This window comes from Cynocephalus volans, chromosome 1 (genome assembly GCF_027409185.1).
Source record: "Cynocephalus volans isolate mCynVol1 chromosome 1, mCynVol1.pri, whole genome shotgun sequence".
In the NCBI taxonomy this organism is placed as follows: Eukaryota; Metazoa; Chordata; class Mammalia; order Dermoptera; family Cynocephalidae; genus Cynocephalus; species Cynocephalus volans.
In genome coordinates, this window is record NC_084460.1 from 284865291 (window position 1) to 284889516 (window position 24226).

The 24226-nt window shown below is 38.3% G+C and overlaps 1 protein-coding gene across 3 annotated transcripts in view; it reads right to left on the reverse strand.

Moving 5' to 3' along the window:
• Positions 1-5984: 5984 nt before the first annotated feature.
• Positions 5985-24226, reverse strand: part of EPHA4 (EPH receptor A4) — a 132569-nt gene continuing 114327 nt past the window's right edge. The window contains exons 8-17 of one of the 3 annotated variants that reach the window (XM_063076436.1): positions 22241-22283; positions 21644-21656; positions 20285-20398; positions 19591-19776; positions 16463-16524; positions 15787-15996; positions 13557-13706; positions 9972-10165; positions 6484-6639; positions 5985-6135 (exon numbers count right to left, since the gene is read on the reverse strand). In XM_063076436.1, coding sequence (XP_062932506.1) covers positions 6021-6135; positions 6484-6639; positions 9972-10165; positions 13557-13706; positions 15787-15996; positions 16463-16524; positions 19591-19776; positions 20285-20398; positions 21644-21656; positions 22241-22283 — 1243 coding nt within the window. In that variant the 3' untranslated portion in view covers positions 5985-6020. Of the gene's footprint in view, positions 6136-6483; positions 6640-9971; positions 10166-13556; positions 13707-15786; positions 15997-16462; positions 16525-19590; positions 19777-20284; positions 20399-20551; positions 20568-21643; positions 21657-22224; positions 22284-24226 lie in introns of all 3 variants that reach the window. The other 2 variants (XM_063076426.1, XM_063076419.1) reach the window with 2 other exon arrangements.

Here is a 24226-nt window from a genome sequence, read left to right on the forward strand (position 1 = left end):
CTGTCAGAATGCAATAAATATTTATTGATGATTTTCTCTACGTATTCAACAATATATGGTTCAGAATCTTTTTTTCTCCATTTTTTTTCCCTGATTTGATGTCATAGCTTATATAAATGGCTGCAGTTTCTGCAACCATAGCTTGGAATAAGCAAGGCAGCCACTCAGATTATGGAAAATGGCAGTATGTTGGCTAGAGTTTGGTATACATATCATGTCAATACTGAAACTTCACACACCACAACTCATATTTTAGAAGGCTGATGCTCTTTTGAGGGCAATAGGAGTTAGCTGCAAATTAATTACTGTAGAATTTTCCATGTAATTTGGGAACCTGAAATTACTTGAGGCCATTTCATCCCAACTGTGTTAACCTCGAGAGTCACTGGCATGTATTTTTCTGTGATATTGGGAGACAAAGTATTAATCCAGGACACATCATCTCAAAGCTGACACACATATCTACGTTCATTTCCAAAAGCATATGGATTGCATATATTTGTTCGCATTCAACAAGTCCATTTATGCAGGAAAACAAAGGCTACTTTTATTCCATTTGGGGTTACCAAATTCCATCCCCTTCTCTCTCCATCAAGGAACTGGTGATTCAGATGAGTTCAATCAGAATTTGTGATTTTGATGATGCGTTGTCATCTGAATGGATTTATATCTAAAATTACTCCACCATTAAGGTGAAAATCCCTCTGTCCAAAGTTGTAGAATTACTCATTAAGGTTAGTGTGGTGGCTACAAAATACACGTATAGATACAGGACATTTAACATTTCTGGGTTGGCTTTCCAAGGGAATGGGTGCAGTCTCCAGGCCCCCTGTATCATGTGGCTCTTTATATTGGAACTGGTGGAAAACCAGAACTTTCCAAGTGTAGCATTCCACAACATTCACAGGCAGTTCTAAGCATGAGGTTATACACACACACACACACACACACACACACACACACATACACGTCTACACCCACACTCACACCTATATACACACATCAAAAGAGATAGTCAGCTCTTATTTAGTCTAGGAAAAAAATATATTTATATCACTGCAATGGCACACCCTGGGTAAAATGTTACTTCAGCAATGCATATCATTGGCAGCTCATGAGAACTGGCTTTTTTGTGTGGTGGCACCTGATCTGGTGTCCATAGTAAAACCTGTAGCCTTTGGTCACCTGCTGCCACACCAATACAGCAGTGACGTACAGGAATGAAGTATGGAAACACATATAAATAAAACCACAATGGGTTTGGGAACAAGGGCTCTGCAGAGCTGGTGCTGCGAGACAGCACATCCCTCAGTGCAACTGGAGAACAGATGCTGAATCTTAAATGTTTGCTGTTTCCTTCACAAGTAAAGGGGATTCAAAAATCATACACATCTTTTCAGGTGTGGGTGTTGTTTCATCTGTGTCTTTGCCCCAGAACTGGCATAATTGGAGCAGAAGAAACACGTTTAGAAAAAACTGAGGAGGGTGTGTTCTGTTCTCTTCCATGGGCTTTGTAGTCAACAGGAAGGGCTGTGAGGTCAAGATAGCAGAATCTATTCCCTGTAGAGAAAAGAACAAGACTTTAGACAAAACATCAACCAATACTGCCAGCCAATTGTCAACCAATATTTTGAAAAACAATATAGGTTTACAAAAGTTGGTATGGCTCAGTAAAAGTAGTTCAGGAGGAAGATTGTGAATTTTTACTCTTAAAATAACAATTTTAAGAACAACAAAGTTTATTAACAGCTTAATTACAACTCTGAGACAGATACTATTCTTATCCCTATTATGCAGATAAGGAAAACGAAGCACAGAGAGGCTGTGTAACCTGCCCAAGGTGACACATACTGGAATAGCGAGGCTGGGACTAGAATCCACAAAGTCTGAATCTATAACCATATTTTAACTGCTATATTGAACAGCCTCTCTTTGAAATAAAAATCCCAACTTGCTTTGGTTTACAATCTACCAAGTCAATAATAATGACTGAAAAAATACAAACTAAAAAATAAAAAGCTTTGGCTGTATTTCTTAAAAACAAAGTAACTTCTGATGAGCGGGAGTATCTAATTTAATAAAGGATCCATACACTCTGCATGCAAACAGGCAGGACACTTAGCATGCCAGTGACAGAGGACTCTGGGGCTCAAGCATCCTTCGGCGCACCAGAACTAATCAGCCATTGCCAAGAATTCTAGACCTCAGTCTAGAATCTAACAAGGCTGGCACACAGCAATGGAATCATCCTGACTCCTCATTGTCTTCTTATTTGTCAAATGATCAATTCAAGCCAAGAGAAGCAATTTCTCTTTTTCATTTATGGCCACCAAGATGGCTTCTTGGACTACATCTCCCACCAAATTGGCTGTGTTCAGCAGTTGGTGTCATCAACTGTACAGCAGGGATTAAGACCAAAATGCACCATTACAAATGATTTATTTGTTTGTTTTGCACATGTGTGTGTTTACTGTATAAAGAGAAAGAAATACAATTTAATTTTCTTTGAGCTAAGGAACCACATAAAACTTGCAGAAAACACTTTCGTCTACTTGGAGAGATAGAAATAGAGTTTTCTCATAAATTATTCAGATAGAAATTATTTTTTAATTTAAAATTATCAAGGTGGGTTTGGGAGTAACTACCAATATTTCCAAGAAGCTACTTGTCAGCATTAAGGCTGTTCATTTTGACAATAATGAAAAAATGAAAGAAAAGGATTGGATATATATTTCCAACTCTTTCCTCCCTGAAAATCAGTTAAGTCCACCAAATGTAGTCCTTGAAACTTGAATGTGCAGTGATTTCATCAGACTGGCGTGTATTTATGTGAAGGATGAGGAAAACATGAATATGACCTTAAAACTTGGGAGTATAATCAACACCTTGTGAATGCATGAACTTTTTGATAGTTTCTCTTTTGCTACTACAAATTCCATTCTTAGAGGAAAAAGAGAGGTCTCATAAACACATCCCTCTTCTTTTAGTCTGCCAACTTCCTTCTTCACTTAACACCTGGATATAAATATACACTACATAAATATATTTGTGATATTAAGGGAGCAATTTGGGGAGTTGGGGTGTGTTTGAAAATAATTGTATGTTTGCAGTGTGGGAATGCGAAGGCTTATATCTAGTTGATGCTAGAATAAGAGTTGAGAAAAATAAGCTTCTCCTCGCCTTTGAATTCAGGCAACTCCTTCATCACTGGGAATTTCTTGACCTGGGACTAGACAAAGCATGTGGTCTATGTGGGGTCATGAGTTAAAAAGAGTTCACTGTGACTAAATAAACAAAGCATTACTCCTTTGAGTCAGTGACAAGACATCTGTCCTTACCATCCAGTTCCTTTCATTGCAGTAGAGTTTTAATTGCATGTTTCCCTGTCTGTCCAATTGTAAAATAACGATTTCAAAAACTTCAAGGCTCAATAATGCATGTGTACCCTGCCAGGAACAATTTGATAGGTCATTTACCCTCCAACTCCCATAAATCCATTTAAAGTGAAGAAGCTTCATCTGCATGGTCCCCTATCACTGACCTTTTTACCCCACTCTTGCATGTTGTAGTAAAGAATTTGGGATCACAAGTGAAAGGTGGATGGATAACACTGGATCAATATTAGAGGAGAGGCTCACCTTGTTTCTGTGGAGTGCACAGTGTTTTACATAAGAGTGTTTCATATATACCTGCAACACCATGCATTAGGAACAGTGTTATTACTATGGTATCATTATCTCTCTAATTTACAGGTGAAGGAACTGAGTTACAAAGAAAAGTGGAGCGAATACCCCAGTATCAACATTTTGGTTGGGATTAGAATCTAGAGGTTTTCAGATGCCAGTCTGGCTCTATGCCCCAGGAAACAAGGCAACATTCCTACTCTTCTCACATTTTTCTTCTAAAACTTCATGGAGGCAGTGGAGATAGTTAACACTTTTATTGCTCCTGGATACTATCACAGACACTTGGAAAGTCCTTTTTTGGTCCTTCCATTGACCTTGACTCTAACACGTTTGTGTTAAAATTGTTAAGAATCAGAAAAAGACCTTTGAATGAGATAAGATTTCATATTCCACATTTCTTTCAATCCTCACCTGATTATTTCACTTACAGTGATACCTGCTGAGCAGTAACAAAATGACTCCAGAATAGTATATAACATAAACTTTTTACGATATTTTAAAATCGACCCACTCTCCCTTTTGAAATGTTCTCCTTTGGATATGTTCAATGTTTAGAAAAGTACCTTAAGTCATAAGTTGTTCATTTTAAGAAAGTAAAACTTTTAATTCTTCAGTGTATGTAAAGTAACACTCTGTTTTTACTTAGAAATATAATACCCATAATGCTGTCTTATTGAAATCCGACTGTGGAGATTGAAGACAAAATACTCCAAAGATTTACTGAAGCAAAAAATAATATATATGTTTTTAAAAGCAGCAAAAACCCAACCAACATTTGTCAACTTTTAACATGAATATCCAGAATGCCTAGACTTCAGCAAAAGTGGGGATAAAACAAAAATTGTTGGAGTAGTTTTAAAAACAAATTTCACATTTCTCCTGAACAGAAAAGCTTTCACAACTAATGTGGCAAACAGGTTTTTACCAAACTGTCAAGATTTGACAGCATCAAATTTATTATTCCTTGCTCTAGAAGAAATAGCTTTCAGGATAAAACCAAGGGAAAAAAAGGTCAAAATCCTCCTTGGTTAATCCTGTTTGGTACAGGGGTTACTGGAACAGGATAGAAATGAGACAAATGGATGAGAACGCCCAGTACTTCTCTACTGAAGAAACTCTCCAAAGGATGGGGCACGGGACCTGACAAGGTTAGAGTGTAAAGCTCTTGAGGAGACTACCTGGTACCCAGAAGACACTCAGTCTGTGTGGCATGGATGAATGGCACCAAAGGACAACAGGAATCCCTTGTGAGGGCAAGCACAGTCAGTGAGGTCCAGGACCCATTCTCCTGCACCTGATTTCACATAGTTCATCTTTCCCTTCTTCCTGGAAGAACAGCAGGGGAGCCATACTGTGTCTGGTCTTCTCTCTCATTGCCAAGAAAGGACTGAAATCCTGAAAAAACCCCAAACTACCAGATAGACATCAAAGAATATTTTCTGTTCAGTGTCTCAAGTGAGGCCAAGTTAAAAAAAAAAAAAAAAAAAAAAAAATTTTCCCTGGAGAAAGAGTCACTGCTGGTTCTTTTGACTTACCTTGTAGATAGATTTGGGGTTGCTTCTTTAAAGGAGGGAAGTGTGAACGTTCCCTCGTCAAGATTGTCACAGCCCACTAACCATAAGGTAGTTATGATAAGTTTGCAGAGTCTCAAAATAAGACTTTATATGCCACAGCCTCAGGCCCGAAGAAACAGACCTCATTTGTCCAGTTAGGGGTTGTGGGGCTTGCGTTTTTGCATTTTTTAAAAAAATTTATTTTCCTGTTCCTTCCAGCACCCCCATGACATAGTAATCCACCAGGTGGCCTGAGGGCTGAAGATGCAACACTGAGGAGCCACATGGTTTTCACCTACATTTATTTCCACCGTGTGAACCAAGCCTTAAAAGCTACAACGGAGTCCTTCAAAAACGTTCTTGAGCATGGCCTTCATTCCAGTGAAAGAGAGATGACTGTGATACGGGCCCCAAACAAAATACCACGGTTGTAATTCCAAATGGAGAGAGGATCAGTGATGTCTCAGAGAAGCTCCGTGTCTGGCAGCAAACACAGCATCAGTGTTCTATTTATATAGGTACATGTATTTTACAGACTGGTGATGGACCCAAGTACTTCTGAGAAACAATTTGTTCCAGGTCTAATTCAAATGACCGGCTGTCATTTCCGTAAGCCCCACAGTTTCAGCAATCTGTACACCAAGCAACGCTGCAGATATTTTTTTTTTTTTTTCTTTAATTTCAGAGGGCGAAGACGAAGTAAAAAAAGTGCAGTTCTTCAATTAAAGTGCATGGATGAGGTAAACTAATTTCAAGAGTTTTGAGTTTATTCAGTACTGGCTCAGACGGGAACCATCCTGCCATGAATCTGCTGCATTTGGGTCCGCATCGCCTGGACGCTGCTCAGAATCTTATTCTGGTGCGTGATGGCTGTGATGCCAATTCTTGCCAGGTCACTGTACATAGGGTGAAAAAGAGGGAGAGAAAAAGTCATGCGGGCAGAGAATCTCTTTCTCCCGGCTTCATGCAGACACACATTTGAATCAGCCACGATTAATGCAGCACAACAAGGCAGGTGTATTAAAAATGTTTAATTAAGCAATTGAATGCAACAATGTAGGTGTGCTTTATAGAGGCTGTGTAAAATTATACTCAATCAAAATGAGAGGCATTCCAGTTTTGTTTTTTTGTTTGTTTGTTTGTTTGTTTTTTAATGAGTAGGATGATTATGCAGCTCAAAGCGAGAAAGGAAAATACTATTAAATCTAGATTTACCCTTTGGTGTTACATCGCTGAGTACTTACTCCTGGTTCATGTGCACCACAGCCTCTAGTGTGGTATAACCAGCAGCTGTGAAGTTATCCTTATACCGGTCCATTTTGATGGCCTGGAGCCAATCACCCACTGATACCACAGCAGAGAATTCAGGGGAGCTTGGATCCAACAAGGCAGTGTTAGGTCTAGAAATGGAACAAGAAAGTGTAAACAAACAGGAGCCATCAGATGGAAAGACTCAGAAGCCAGATCACTCAAGGTAGGCAAGGGGAACTAAAAAGCCAAGAGAAGGTTTTAAATGGAATAACCATGTCAAATGTAACCATGTGGATTTTTGCCCTTAATTCCACAAAGCTGCCAAAGAATCTATCAATCACCCTATTTGTTGTTCATTTCATTTCCCACACTTGCTTTATGTGGACCTCTTAGTGCATTAATGCTCATCGGTCTTTTAACATCCTAGCCCGGGGTAAAGATTGGGGGAGACCTTGTGGCTGAAACCTCTTCAGTCTTTGCAGAAAGAGTCCAGCTCCTGCCAGCACTAAATATTACAGACTTTAGTTCGGCAACTATGGAAACCTTAGTGAAGTATGAGTAAGCAAAACGGAGAGCTTGCAACCTGCCAGACTTGATGGAAGCAGAGAAAACAGTGAGAGTTCAAGTCCAGCATACTTCCAGCCAGGTCTGCAGGCAGGCTCAGTGCATCCAAACAAACCCGGTACAGCAGGGAGTTAATCCCCTCTTTAATCAGCCCATGCCTGACCAGCACGTGTGCCAAGGTTGGCAGGAAGAATGGCCACTTTGATCGCTGTTTGGATTATGGAATGTGCTTCTCCTATTCCCTTGCTGCGACTCCTAAATAATGATTTCAACAAATCAAAGCACTTCTTATTAACTTGTTTATTAGTTTACTCATTTCTCAGCCCAGGTGTTTTAAATTAGGTCACTGTCAAGAGCAACTACAGGCAGGAATTCTGCCATTCCTCATGATATTAATATAGAATAAATCACCAATTTATGGAAAGTGTTCATTAAGAGAATTATAGCCATCTTCATCATCAAACTACTTAATAATCACGGGGGTGTTTTACACCACCTTTACTATAATTACCTGTACAGAAATATTGCTACTTGTTAAATACTATTCTTGAACTTCCAATTTTCCTAAAAATTACAGAATGGGTTTGATCTTAACATTTTGACCTAATTTTCATCCTGAGACTATGAGCACAAACATTTAAATCAGAATCATATAATTACTACTGAATTTTCAACCAAAAAAATTTTTCTTGTAAAAATAAAATTAAGTCAATATAATGACTTGATTAATTTCCTACATAGCAGAATTAATGCAATTTCATTTTTTAATATTTTACCTAAATCATTTTGATTTGCATTACTTCTTTGGGTATAAATATTTTAACAAAGATTTTTTTATCAATCAGTTTTGTATCCAAATAATATCTTGCCTTTGTGACCTTTCTTTTGTGTCTATTATTTCAATTAAGTTCAATTTTCTGAGTAAACTTCTGCAGATGTTTGCAGCAAGAACAATCAAAATTTAATTCTTCTTCCAATTCTGAGTCAATAACAAATTGACCATATAATAATTCTGTATTACCACATGAATTTTAAGTGTTGGATTATAGCAATAATATTTGTTATTAGACAAAGACCATAGTTTGTATTTACATCTAATTTTAAGTCAAGAGCATTAATAGGGCAAGATGTAGGTTCCAGGTGCCTGACAAGGTCAAAATGACCTTAGGATTAAAAATATTTTCACTCAATGTCAAATAGATCTAAGGGTCATTCTCAAGCTTGTTCTGGAGGGCTTTGTGCTCTGAGGAACATCATGACATTTGCCTAAGTTGTGCTGAATCGCATACCGTGTTATATTACATCCCATTATCAGCAAGCAGTAATAAGCATCAAAGCTATTTAAGTGCGATCAGTGAGAAAAATTTAGAACTGAGAAAAGTGTATCGAGTAAATCAATTTGTTCTGTACTTTGGTGCAAAGCAGACATGATGCAGTATTAGTGGCTGAACAGCTTATGCTAGCGGGCAGAAGCAGCGCTGAATGCCAAAGTACCGGCCCTAGGACCCTCAGACAAAAAACATACGGGGACTGGAGATGAAGATCTAAAAGGTGGAGGAGGTTTGCCTTGGAATCAAAAAAGCCTGTGGGACCTGGAAAGAAGGCCTCATGGTCTCGGAGAACAGAACAAAGAGTAGCCAGAAGGTGTTAGAAAGATTTTTTTTTTTTTTCTTCAGTTCACCAGGTGGCAGAGGTAAGATGTGAATTCAGCCCTTTTCAATGAAATTTCTAAAGAGCTTGACCATTCAGCTTTTTGTACAGTGGCCGATGATAGGGATTTGAAAGCCTAGAGGAGAATATACAGTATCTCTGCTGTCAGCTCCAAATACTTCTTTTCATGTATTGTAATAATAAGTGTATTCTTTCTCTTCTAGGATCTTCAGGCTAAGTTTTCAGGAGAAAGATTGAAGGAGAGCTTCAGAGGGTCTGTAAAGACTGGAAGGGCTTAGATATCAGGGGGAAAAAATGTTCTTCTATTTTTAACTTGGGGTTATGATGAAAGACAGCGCCTTTAAGAAGTTCAGATTTGGAGATGAGTAGGTCCTCACTTCTTGCAGGCCTGAGTCACCTGGCCTTATTATGCCTGTCTTCTTAGATACTTTAACTGATAGGGAAGGTCTCCACCCTTTCAGATGGGACAGGGATCTAGGCATCCAGAATCTTATGCCAATAAAGCCCAGTCTCCATGCAGAGAAGCTTCTATTGATTATAGGACTTTTTACAATATCTTTAAAGTCATCACAGACTGAAATGCTACTTCGTTTTGCTTTTCCGATGAAGTAACTACCTCTTTCACAGGTGGTCCAGTCATTTTGGTTTTGAAAACCCTTCTCAAACATTCCTCTGCATGCTTTGTAATTTGATCAGTTTCTGTCTTGGCCCTGTGTCCTATTCGGAAAGACTCAGAAAAGGGAAACCAGAAAAACTGAAACCTAATGAATCTCTTGCTACAATTAACACTTTATAAGTCAACTTAAAAAGTTGCAGTGCTTAAAGAACTGTCCACAAATTTCTATTTCTTACTATTCCAGTGTTGCTTTCTCTTCTCAATATATAGCATCTGCTGATCCCAATGTCTTCTAAGTGTCCAGTCCATTTCTTTTCTTAAATTTTCAGGTCTAACATTATAAAATAAAGACATTAATCGTTTTTTTTTTTTTTAGTTACTGTTTTTTTTGTTGTTTTTGTTTTAAATGTTTTTGTCTTACACTGTTTAAGGGCTGACAGGTATTAGGCTCTTCAAAAATGGTAAACAGCACTACCTTAAATACTCTACTAATTGAGAAAGAAGTCACCCAGCTTGCAGAGAGCTGTAAAGTGGCCTCTGGTGAAAAGGCAGGAACGCAGATGAGTCACCAGTTGCCTGCCACCTCCAATGTGTTCTTTTATACATCACTATTAAGTAAGTACAGCTGACCTGGAGCTCTCCGTCCCTGTCCTTTTCAAGCTGTTGGGGTTGCGAATGAGTTTGTCCAACATGTTGACAATCTGCCCAAATTTCGGTCTGTCACTTCTCTCCTTCTGCCAGCAGTCCAGCATCAACTGATGGAGTGCAATGGGGCAGTCCATGGGAGGGGGTAGCCGATAGCCTTCCTCAATGGCTTTAATCACCTGTGGAAGACAACAGAATGATACGTGAAGCTGCCAGACAAGCTGTTGTGGGAGGGTCGCCCTCCCGACTGGCATGTGTCTTGTACATTAAGTTGCCAGCAAGCTTGAGCATGGGAACAGCTCCAACTCCTTCACAGAAGCCAAAGCTGGACCTGAGTATCACTGGCAACAGGAGACGAAAGCCTGCTGTTGTTATGAGGTGTTCTCAGATGGCAAACAATGCTAACCTGGGACTCTAAAGTGAAGATGCACCAAAGTGGTTAGAACCCAATCAGATCAGCAACATGGTGTCCGAGCTTTGGCGATGGCCGTCAGAGATCACAGGGCCCTGCCCCTTGCCCCTCTTCATTCTGTAGTTCAACATCAGCACACCTGAACACTCAGAGCAAAAGAGACTCGGACCTGGTGTTTAAGACCTTCCTTAGGAAGCCATTAATAATTGTCTCCAAAATGGAATTCGCTTTGCATAGTTTTAAGCCTGTGTCCTTTTGTTCAGACAGCTAGTGGGTCAACATCACAGCCCAGCTTCCTTCCCTTTTGGAAGACTATATCCTCAGATACCAATTCTGTATCTCTTGCATGGTCTCAGTTGAGTGTCAATTGACCTTGTTAAAGGTATTAGTAGTTCTTTTTAAATGTTAGCACAAAATAACCAAAAAACCCTTCTTTTAGGGAATTTCCATTTTAAATAGGACCTTTATATCTAAGGAAGGAAGTTTTAATGGTACGTAATATTGTCTTACTGCCTAAGACTATCTTGAGTGGTCCTCTTGCCTAATAAGATATCAACAACATTCAACAGTCTCTCTGCTAATTCTAACTTTTCTAATCCATCTTCACAGGCATTACACTATTTTCTTATTGGCTTTTTTCTAACCACTCCCTCCTCCTTTGGGGTGTGAATCCCAGTAATGTAATATGCATGCCAAATTTAAAGAGAGGAATTAATTCATAGTTTCTGGGCAACTAAGAAGCTTTGTTTATGGGTGTCCTCTGAGATTTTGGAGGTGCTTTTATTTTAGGGTTTTAAAATTTTTTATTTGTTTTAAATCAGTCTTCCCCCACCCCCCATCAAAATGAGAGCTGCTAGAGAAAACAGCCAGTGCCTGCAGCCATCTCAGTGAAATATTGGATTCACCCTGCTGTGGGTCCACAGACTGCTCGGAAATTGTTCGTCCACAGAAAATAGTCAATTCAGTTGAGTCCAGTTTCTATGTGCCAGTATGACCGTTGTCTTTTTTAACCAGCACTCTGGTTCAATTTAACAGTCATCTTGTGATTTATTTATTTCTCCACCTATTTTGCCAACATCTTGTTCTATCAATGTTATATACTTCTAAGGTACACTTCCCTCTGCCCATCTTACTGGTCATTATTCTATTTCTCCTGGCAATTACACAAGGTCAGCTTGATTCTCTGGCTTTCTTCTATTTTTCCAGATTCATGGTGTTGACTCCTAGACTTGATGAAAACATTTTATGTTGAACTGATGAGAACATAAGCAACGCCGGGCTGACACCCGGTAACACACTTAGTTATAACCCCTCAGACTGATTAATCCTCTTTCGTAAGCTCCCTGTTTACTGCCAGCTTGGAAAATGGCTTATGAGTTAACAAAACCTATTTTCTCAGTTTTCTGCTGAAAATTTTAGGGGGCAGAAGGTTAACACAAACAAAAATCGTTTAGTTTGACAAATTTTCAACCGTTCCTTTCACTCTATTTACCATATGCCAAATAAAATCTACTCATGTAAGTAATTCTCCAGTTACATTTCCCATTGATTCCTGTTCTACACAGAATCCTACATGGAAACGAATGATAGATCAATATTAATTGTGGGCAAGAAATGGCTTCAGATGCTTTTTCATGAATAAAGGCACACAACCGAAAGTTTAAAACAGAAGAATTGTTTTAAGGTAATATAGAAACTGTCAAAATTACAGGTCTGAAAATATTTAGGGCATGAAAACTGACATCTTATGAACATTTGGTCATGACTCTCAACTAAAAAAAGGAAGTTTAAGTGTCAAATAATCAAATAAATACATGCACTACTTGCTCATTTAGGTTGTTTTTGTCCCTTTGAGTCTGTAACCTGAATCCAAATGTTGCTACAAGAAGCTACTTGAAGGTGTCTGTGCAGCATAATCACATCAAACAACAGATTTCACACCACTCCCCTCTGCAGTCTTTTTCCAGCCTATAATTACCTATCACTTAAGCTAGCTGCTATCTTTCTTCCCATTTGCTATGAATCTTCCTTTATAATTTACAGATAATACAATGTTCAACACTACCATTTCCCTTAATCTGGTTGGTCAGAATAGAAAATTCTTTTTGCTCCACTAGATATGGAGTGCATTAGTTTCTTTATTGCTCTGAACATACTTTTATTGATAGGGCAACCTGAATCCCATTTCTTAAGTATACCTGGTTTTCTAGTTGTCAAGCCTTTGTGACTTTCTCTTGTTTCAGGAGGACAAGGCAGATGGTCAGGTAACATTCCACAATGAAAATTTTTGAAAAGAGAACTTTCTAAAATATAATTTTAATTGATAAACTGGATACCATGCACTTGTAAACACTTTCTGATCATTGTCTACCTCACACATTAAAAAATTAGAAAAGTTAAAGAAGTATAGATGGCCATTTTACTTTGATTTGATTTCCAGTCCTTCTAGAACTAATATTTTTCCAGAATTAGCTAAAATGTGTTCGAAAAAGACCCCCGATCTAGGATTTTTTTGTTTTGTTTTTTTCTTTCTCACTGGAGATGTTTGTAATTAAATTCTACTACTCTGGAATCTTATTAGTGTCATTATTGAATGCTTTTCTGAAATTGCAGGCAGCATGTATACTCCCTTACGAAGTAGTCCAGATGGCACATTTGAAGGGACGTGCATAATTTACAAAGGGTCATTGAGCAAAGCTTTATTTTAGAGTCCTCAAGGGGCAAGCTCTAATTACAACTCTGCCAGCTTTAAAATATTCACTAGTTTTCTTTCAATAAACCTTTCATGTCAATTTTATCACATGTGAAATTTGTTTTCTTATAATCTTTGCATTTTCTTTAAATTGAAAGTTTAATTTTGCTTTGGTATGGTTTTGAAAGTTCACCAAGTAAAAATACTATCCCATATTCTTTATCTATCAGTCTATGCATCTATCTATTTATCTTCCATAGCATACAAAGTAGGCCATCTAATTTTGGTTCTTGAAATCAACAGTCGTTGCTAGTCATAATGTCAAACTAGATTACTAGATATATTCGTATTAAGAACCTAGAGTTTAATGTATCATTTCAAATCTGATGCTCACTCCATCATATAGTAATGCAGAACTTCCTGAATCTCAAAGGAAAGATGTGTATTTCAGAACACAGAGACTCACGTCTTGATTGGACATATCCCAGTAGGGTCTCTCTCCATACGACATCACTTCCCACATAACGATTCCATAGCTCCATACGTCACTTGCTGATGTGAATTTACGATAGGCAATTGCTTCTGGTGCAGTCCACCGTATAGGAATCTTGCCACCCTGTGAACATTGGAGCCATAAGTCATTCCCTTAGTACATCACTGATGTGCCATTTTAGTTTCTGAATGTGGTAACTGCTTGCTAAGCAGGACAACAGCATTCCTGAGATAGCTCTCAAAATAATCATAAGGAACTTGTTTATTTTAACTAAAGTCTTTCAGGTTGAGACAGTTCTCTTCATATGTTTTCTTTAGTCACAGGGAAGTGAACAAATAATCTAATTGTTTTTTAAAAGGCTCCCTATTATCTGCACTTTGCTTAAGGCAATATTGAAGCAGAGAGGAAATCTTAGGTTTTACAGAAATACTTAGGTTATTTATGGGATATCAAAGGATATGTAGCTGACCTTTGTTTTGACTCCTAGTTGGATTCTCTCACCCAGCAGCACAAAGGCAATGTTTGATATATTGTCAGAAATCGTGAATGAAGGAAGTTAAAAATGAACATTTCTATCCATTGCACTGTCCACCTACTCTTACGTAGCATGAGAAACATGTCCCATATAGCTAGAAAACAATATACTAAACAGGCCATTATAAGAAGCCAAATAATTCCAGACTCTAGAGCTATTATTTATTGACTTTAACAGAATAAGGGCAAGACTTTAGTTACTATTTAATTTTTTAAAAAACACTTGCACAAATGGTAAAGTAACTTAATATTAACCCAGGAAAAGTTTAAAATGCTTTGTCTTTAACTCAAATGTATTGTTTGTTTATGCTTATGTGCAAGGGATTTTTAATTGAGTTTCAAATTTCCTAGGGTTCCATCTGGGAAAACTAATTCAACTTGAATTCAGACTATTGGGCTGTTCAAGAAGTAGCATTTAAACCTTTTCTTTGCTTTATTTGGTAGGGCAATAAATTGAATGGGACAATAAATTGTACTGGAAATCACTTTGATACACTGCAGTTTACTTGAAAACCCAGCGTATGACACTCATACTTGCTACAGAAAGACACTTGTGCTGCTTTCTGTCTTCCCTAAATATTTGGCTGAGGTTTTATCTAGATAAATGTATCATTATAGAAGCCTCCTTAACTTTCCTCTCTCAGACTGCTGGGGAAAAATGAAAGATCTTCAGCATTCACAAAGGTGTATTCTTTTCTAAATGAATAGACAACTTGGAATTCAAAAGAGGATATGCGTAAGCACCAAACTAGAGCCAAAGAAATTGAATACCACCCAAAAAACCCAAGCAACCAAACAAACCAAAAAAAACCCCCCAACCCCCCCCCCCCCCAACTAATGCTTGGGATTGAAGATGCAAAACGGTGAATGATAAAAGAAGAAAATGCCCGGTGACTGTCTGCTTCGTGTTGATTTTAACAGTGTCAGCCTTAATGGCCAATAACTGTTTTATGATTCTGTGTTTATTCCATTAGTATTTTATATTCAGATTGTCAAACTAAGATAGCAAAGCCATTAACTGTATACTGAAAACCCTTAACTGTGCCCTAATCCCTGCTTATCTGCCAGTACTAAAATGAAGGCCATTAGATACTGGAAAACCTTGTATAGTGTAAATGCTTTATAAATCCTGTATATGTGTTCTCAGATTCAGTAGTCAACCAACTAGAAACATCGTTTTATCTTGTTTAGAATAGGGATCTTCTTAAAAGAATAAAAAAGAGCCAGATAGAACATCTAAAACAAAAAGGAAGGAAGGAAAGCTGAGTATAAAAAAATACACCAGGTGAAGCTACCTCCTGATTTTCTTAGGAATTGATTATCTGTTGTGTAAATTACCCTGTATACTTGCTGCTCATTTAGCTCATTATTTTAAAGACACCCTCTTATTGTTCATTAGTACTTTGCCCAAAAAAGTGTAGAGGGAAAAGAGAATTCATTTTGCTTCTAGGTTGTGGCTTTGTAAAACAGTCACATACATCTATGGTGTGATTCAAAATCCCCCTTTTCTTAGAAACATGGTTTTAAAATAGATGCAGAGATATGAAGAGGATGAAGGATGAGGAAACAACAACAACAACAAAAAAATCACAAAGGGCTTCAATATCAAGGTGAGAAGAGAGGACAGTCTCATCAGTGTGACAGCCCAGAGGTGACAAATCTTCCTTACCCTGGTGGTATAAGCTGCTTCTGGATCATCCTCAAGCACTCGGGACATGCCAAAATCAGACACTTTGCAGACCAAGTTGCTGTTTACCAGGATGTTTCTTGCAGCCAGATCACGATGCACATAGCTCATATCAGATAAATACTTCATCCCGGACCCAATGCCACGAAGCATGCCCACCAGCTGAATGACTGTAAATCTGCCATCATTCTTCTGCATAGGAAAGGAGTGTGGAACAGTCCTGTTAGCAGTAGGCCAAGTTAATTATCACCAAGCATTTATTACTTGGATCTTTTTTGATATCTGTATCCGGTATGCAATGAAACTCAACATTATTTCTGAGCCTTTCTGACCAAAGTCACGAATTCACTAGTGGAGTGTACCCTAGGAGCTGGGTTTGCTTCCTGTGATAAATGGAAATTATCCAACTGTAATGAATCTAGGCTCAAACAGCTCCACGATACAAGAATAAATCAAATTCAGAACCACCCTCATTGAACATGAATTATTTAATATCCTTAAAAATCACATAATTCTCATTTTCTCCTCTTCTTCCTTTGCCCATCAAAAAAAGTCCATGAATGCAACCAAACAGAATGGATACAAGGAATCTGTTAGAGTTTTCTAAATGCCAACATTCTTGGGTTTAATATATAAAGTAATGGAAGTAGTCACATACCCTGAGGAATGCATCCAAGGAGCCATTCTCCATGTACTCTGTTATGATCATTACTGGTTTACCTAGAGTTTTCAGAAAGAAAAACACAAATCCTAGATGAGTGCTGCAGTTAATGAGATAAAAATGGGCTGTGCACAATTTTACTGCCAAGACACCTGTCTTGTGTGATCTAATTTAATTAAAACAAGCCAAGCTTATGCGTCAGCTGTGGGGAGCTAGGAATGAAATATTAAAAGGACGACTAGGTTTAAATTCCATCTGGAAGGTTAACCCTTTGGATGGCTTGTTGACAAGGTCTTTAACTAAAGTGGCCTCTGGTATCCAGTGAGCACATGAATGGATAATTGCTCTCTCAAGCAAAAGGGGAAAAATGATAAATGGGCAGGCCTGTTTAAATGCAAAAAAAAAAAAAAAAAAAAAAAAAAAATCTTCAGGATAATTAATTTATTTTGTCCCCAGAAGAGCTACTTGTGTGATGCTAAAGCAGTCAATGGGCAGAGAAACTTTTTTCTTTAGAGAAACGCAAGTTTCAGGGAGCAGTAGCTGTGTTGGATAGAGGCAAACATTTTAGATTAGAAATCAGCAGCATGGAGATTTTATTTTCAAGTGAGGAGAGAGAGCTGGCAGAAAAAGTAGGCATCTTGGTGCAGACGAAAGGATCTATGAGACAACTGCCCATCTTCCCCCTTTGCTGGAGGAAGTGATCCCCATACATCTCTCCATCCTTCATCAATATAAATAGGAAGCTCTTAGTTCTGAGAATCATTTACCCTCTACATCTGTGACCACAGTCTTCTGACAGAACAAATGCATCTGAATGAGTTTTAATTAACCTTCCTCAATCAAAAGACACTTTGTCAACTAATGAGAAAGGGCAGACTCTCCTGGAGGTGCATTAACACCTACTTCCATTTCACTAGATACCTCTGGAGCAGCAGAGAACAGAGTGGAAGATCCCAAAGAGAGGGGATAGTGGAGAGAATTTATGGTCCTACTGTCCATTTAAAAAGTTACTCAAGTAACTGCTGGTAATGAATTCACACTCTTCCATTCCACCCCTTCACCCTCACACCTCCCTAGTCTGACTCTTGGCACCAACTTCAGAATTTTTCTACATTCCTTTTTCTGTTTATTAAAAGAATCCATTTGTCAGAGTCTTTACAGCTCTACCAGAGAACGAAAGATGAATGTCTGCGTAAGCAGAGGAGCTTATAACATGGGCCGGGCTCACAGATGGAGGGGGCTCCTGCAACAGGCAGGGGTGCAGTGGGGTGGGGGGTAGGGAAGGGACACTTTCTCCAAGGGAAATTTTAAATCATTTTAATTCAGTGACAACTGCATTATGCAAATGCATCCAGTCATTTATAACAGTTACAGCTGTAATAGCTACACGTTTTAGAGGCACGGTGGGACTCTAATACAAAGATCCCCTGTTTTTCCTCTCTTCTGCAGAGGTGCTATGAAAATCACTGTCTGCGGCAGGAAAAACACCCCAAGCCGAACAGAGCCTCCTTTCTAGAAAATAGACCTGTAGAAGTATTTAAATGGAATGTTATCTTTTAATTAAAGTAGTGAAGGGCTTTGGGCAGCCCTGAAGGCCACAGGCAACAGAAAAATATCCTGTCTGTAAAACTAATCTTAAAAAGCAAATAGAGCTATTCTATGCTAATTATAGCCTTCAACTTAGGCAGAAAATTATATATCCTTAGCACCAAGATTCTTTTTTCGAAGGATCCTGAAGATGGGGAAAGATAAACTTCTTAAGACATAGTAACACCAGTTAACACTTAAAGAGTTTTTTAAAAAAATTTTCCATTATGCTAATCACTCTAAATATTTTATTTCATTCCAAAATACCCTTTTAAGGCAAGCTCTATTTTTATCTCCATTTTACAGAAAAGAAAACTGAAACAGAAAAATTGAGCCCCTAGTCAAGGCACATGCTTTAACAGCAGCAGAGCTGGTATGCAAGTCTTTTGTCCCCAGGCCAATGGTTCTCAAAGTCTATCACCTATGGTGAGCCTTTTAGAAATGCAAGCTCCTGGGCCCCACCCCACCTGCTGAATCAAACCTCTGAGGATGGAAACTGTTTTTACAAGCTTTCCAGAAGGTTCTTCTGTACCTTAAATTCGAGGTCTTCTGAACTAGTGTATACTTTCTCCCACTTTTTAGTAACCTCTTCATTCCCTCTTCCTAAAGGTTTTGTGCCTTGTGTCCTCCTACCCCTCTGCCCTGCATCTCATGCCTCAGTTTTACTCTTTAACCTGCCCTGCCTCATTCCTTCACCAGCTTGGCAGCTGTATTCTCACCACTCTGCACACACTGACTCAGGATACTTTACACAGACACCTTGAATCAAATAAGGAAAGCCTTGACCTTCCTGGAGACACAGCCCCTGGCTTACAAGATTGTTGACTTATAACTGTAGCAGGTACTACGACTCCTGGAACAGAGCCACCCTAAACAGTAACCGCTTCAGTTACACTGACCGGGGGCACTTTATAAGTTGGTCTTAGCCAGCCTTACAGATGTATTCTGGGTTTGCTTCGCAAAATGCATCTGTTGAGCTGTGTAGTATTTTAACTGAAGCGTGGTTCACAGGCTCAGCAAATGCTAATGGACTAAAAAAGGAAGGTTCAACCAGGTGTTACTGTAAATGGGTGCCAAACTGCAACAGCCATAAATCAGGCAGAGCAGACAAGCAAATCCCCCAGAATAATAAAGATTACCAAGATTCACTTGCTGCCTCTGCAAGCGAAACACAAGGTGTGGCGAGTTTTGTTGTGCTTTATATAAAAAGTACTTAAAATTTATTTTGCTTACCATCTGTATCTACCCTGTGACAATCAGTTTGGCTGAGTAAAAATTTGAAAGATGGTATGGCATACCAAAAATCTGCAATATTAATTTCCCTAAAATCTCACACAAGCTGCCTTGGAGATAGGGTATCAGCCGAAACCATAGACCCATTCAGAGCTGCCCACAAGATTAATGACTTGTCCTGCACTGATTTCCTCCTATTAGCAATCAGTGGGTCTGCTCCATCTGTCATTTCCCTGGAAAGAAAATGTGTGTTTAATTTCTCAGTAACTTCTAACTTGGCTTTGTAAAGGGAGTGACCTGCGTACATTTGGTGACGACTCCTTCCAGGTGAATTATATTGGGGTGGTCAAACTGTCCCATGATGCTGGCCTCACTCAGGAAGTCTCTCCTCTGCTTGTCAGTATAGCCAGCCTTCAAGGTCTTGATGGCCACACAGATCTCTCTCTTGCCAGGCACTTTGAGACGCCCACTGCACACCTCACCAAATTCACCTTTGGGAGAGAAAAAGAATCTACAATGGACCAGAAACACATTCAAGAAGAGCAAAAGCTCACACATGTTGAGTGCTTATTAGATGCCACGCACTGTGTTAGCACTTTACAAAGATTATTTCATTTAATCCTCCCCAAAACTCTGAGCTAGTTGCTCAGAGCTCCATCTCATCAGAGAAAACTAAGGCTTAATGAAGAAATCTTCCCAAAGTGTTCTAATGTAAGAACTAGAGTGAACATTTTAAAAGCAATCAATGAAACTTCAGATCACACATGCATTAAGTTTTTTCCTAGAATAAAATAAAAATTTGCACCAGAGTTCTTTATAGCACACCATATTTTATACCCCAAATAAGGAAATTTCATGTACACAGATATTTACATATATACATATACATACAATATACTCATATACATATTCGTGTATACATTTATACAGTCCACATACATATATTTAACCCCCACTAAGAAAACAGACTTATTAGCAGACAGAATCTCATAAACTTACCAACTCCTATTACTTTTTCAATCTTAATGCAGGATGCGTCGATTTCTTTGGCAAATTCTCGAACTGCTTGGTTGGGATCTTCATATGTAAAGGGATCCACATAAGTTCTAACACCTAAGTAATAAATACAAATGCTCTGGGTCTAAAAGTACTTAACATAGGAAAGTCAGGTTAGGTGTATGGTCTTGAAAATATTTAAATTCTTGCTCTGTTTTCGTTAGTGGGTCAACAAAGCATTGTTAGCTATTTAAGAGGCTGCAGCTCTACTGACTTCCTGGAATGACTTCACACTTCGAGGATGAGATTTAAAAAAAAAAAAAAAAAAATCTCACGAAGAAAAAGAGAATCTCTATAAGGAAATTTGGGATGTGTTAGCTGAGTCCTGTTGTCCCAATCAGCTGCTCATAGCTCCCTTGTCTGCACTAAGTCCTACAACCACTGTCACCTACCCTTCCTTAGGGAAGATATTAGGAACCTTGTTTTCAACTGACCCTGATGTCACATTTTGCCCAATATCTGGACACATTCAATATGTGACTGACGATTAACCAACTTAAACCTAGATCATCATAGACAAGAGAGATAATATCAGCTAATTGATTTGAGAATGTAGACTCTATATTGGACCTCCACTTTTATTCTGTTTGGGGAAGAAGATGCTATAAGCAAAGATACTGAAGTTTGCCTGGAACCTTCAGCAGGAGATAACTGTTGTAGCCTCATTGTGAGTGGTTTGAACACCAGAAAGTACAGTTCAGCCATACCTCATACTCCCTTACAAACTGAATTCAGAATATGAGTTCTGAAATAGTCTGGTGATAGACATTCAGGCCAAACAGGCGGAAGTCATTACTGAGGGCTTTCCACTGGCATGTGCCCCTCTCCTGCTGGAGCACTCAGTGTGCAGGGCACCAGTTGGCCCAATCCCTTTGATTTTCCAAGCCTGTCGGTTTGGTACTCCTCTTATACCCACCATTGGAAATAATCTACTTAAATTGGCATTTTCTCACTACTTCTTTTTAGTACATCATTTTTATTTTTAAACATACATACCATGTGAAAATTAAAAAGAATGCTTTTAGAAAGAAAACAAGGTGAAGAAATGGAAAGCTGTCAGACACCCCATATTCCTCATCACTTTCTATGCTCTAGCCAAGGGAATCACCATCAAGATTAATCTTGTTACTCCCAGTCTCTCTCTTCACTCTACCTCCCTGCACTAATATGTTAGCAACTAGCCAATGTGGCCATCTAAATGTAAGTCAAAATTAAATTAAATCTAAAATTCACTTTCTTATTCACGCTAGCTACAGTTCAAGTGTTCAATAGCACATGTGGCCTTTGGCTAACGTCTTGGACAGTGCAGGTATAAAAAACACTGTCATCATCTCAGAAGATTCTCCCAGACAGCGTCTGAATCTATATCTTGCTCAAGGCAGTCTAGAGCCACTTCTTTGAATTTATTCTTTGACCCCATTTGAAACATCAAAATAACTAGAATCCATTACAAAATTATTGATAGTCATGAATTCTATATCACATACAGCCAGTCACTGGGGAGTAGCAATTACTATTCAATTTCTCATACTTTACACCTCCCCCACCCCCAGTTTTTAGCTGATATGAGAAAAATTATCTGTTAAATCTTGCCACCCAGCTACAAGAATGAGCCAGCTAGACCAATACTTTTTCAGGGTAGAACATAAAATAAGGAAAAAGAAGGATCTAAAGAAACTTCTCCACCCTGCTTGCCATCTTTAATCTCACTTTAAATAATCCTGAATCACCTATTTCAGTCTGATCCCCTTGAAGTACAGCATTTGAGGAAGGAATATATAACACATGTTAATAGCCACATGAATATCATCTAGACATCTGTAAACTAGAAAACATGAGACATCCTCTAAAAATAAAATTATTTTTAATCCAATTTTTTGTACCTTGATTCAAATGCTTCTCTTCGTCCGCTTCTTGTTTTGCTTTACTGTATTTACTCCGTCTATTAAAAAAGTTTTGAAAAAGGATAATTATTCTCCTTTAACACAAAAGCCATAAGAAAAAATTTTGCTGCCGTAATGTAAGTCAGGCAGATATGCTTTGCACATTTCACAGAGGAGAAAACCGAGGCTTAGGAGAGGTGAAATAAAAAGGTAAATAACTTGTCACTTGGGGCGTGGTTTCAAGCCCAAGAAGTCAGAGTCCAGAGTCTCTGCTCTTAACCCCAATTTTAAACTGAGGTGTCATTCAACAGATAAGGCAAATATTTTATAATATCATGATAATTTCATATCTTCAGAGAAAATGTATCATATTGAAGATAAGTTTATTGGCTTTTTTTCCCCATATATAAATTCTTAATTAAAATAGGTTTCCAGGGGTAATTCTTCATAAATTAAATGGCAGTAATGTTCAGTATATGATAGGTAATAGTAAATCCTATTGCTATAACCATGACAGCCACTTCCATAAAAACTCATTATCATATTACATGATGCTCTTAAAACAGTAGTTTTGAAGTTACTGGTTTCAGCTGTTGCATACAAATTTCTAATTATTAATAACAATTTTTATTTGCTTTGTACTGAATTACATTTCTTAAGATTTTGTAAAACGTTAGCAAGAGTAAACATGAGAAGTCTTCTTTTGCTTTGCCTAATTCTCTTTCAATACAATGTTACATGGTCCTATGTTCTGTTGGAGAGAGATCAGTGAGACCTGGCTTTGCTATAAAGTTTTGGTAATTAGAAATCTTTAGTACATAAAATCTTGTATCAGGGAGGGGTGTGTGTGTGTGTGTGTGTGTGTGTGTGTGTGCGTGTGCGTGTGCGTGTGCGTGTGTGTACTTATCACTTATATAAACTGGAAAGTCAATCAAGCCTTGGGAATCAAAAATCTTGAATATATATAAATCTTGAATCTGGATAATATATATCACTTAAAGGAATTGGAAGATTAACTCATTTGATATTACAGCTCTGTAAAGTTTGGGAAGTTGAGCCAATATTAGTGAATAAAATATGTACATTTATATTTCTGTAAAAATGTAAAACTGACATTGGAATTGATAATCATCTTGTGTTTTCTTAGAGCTCCAAAGACAAGGTAAGTCAAGACTTTTTCAGAAGAAGAAACTGAGGCTCTATATTGAGGAAAAAATCCCCTAGGGACACAGAATGTCTTGGCAGTGGGGTCCTGTCAGAATCTGATACCCTGAACCACTAATTTTGAACAGGTAGAAAGGCAGGATGATCACACAGAAGAGGAAACAGCAGAGACCCTGTAAGAGCCAGTCAGTGCCACCAGAGAGGCAACCCAGCCATTGTCACATGTTCCAAGCTTCCCTCCCACATTTGTTTCCTAATTGTCAGCAATGCAGAAACCAGCTCAGCAATCAGACCCTCAGAGCCTACAGATGTTCTCTGTGTGGATAACTCCCTTGCAATTAATAATACCTTGCACTTTTACACTGCGTTTAACTTTTCAAAGTGCTCTCATCACATATATCATCTCCTCCCCAAACTGTTTGCAAAGCAGAAATCAGCTTGGCAAAACAGAGCCCCAGTTACTACAGTTAACTGTGAAATTCATATTTCAGTTGCAAATAATAGCTTGCATATTCCTTTGCATTTAGCTTTTCAAAAGGCCTTCAAAGGGTCTATTATTTAATTTCATCTTCACAACAACCCTATGAAAGCAACCGGGTAGACAGATACATGTCCAGTTCAGTTCCATTGTACAGATGAGGACATGGAGCCAGAGGGGCAAGCCACCCACCTCTCCTCTTAGAGAGTACAGGATTTTGTGTGTACCCGGACCCAGCCCACGACTTCCCGGTGCCTCTCATATTGGAGATATAGTTACACAACGACATCTGATGAGGGTTAATTATAAGAAATATTACATTCTATACCAGTATATCCACTTAAATTGAACTCAACTGCT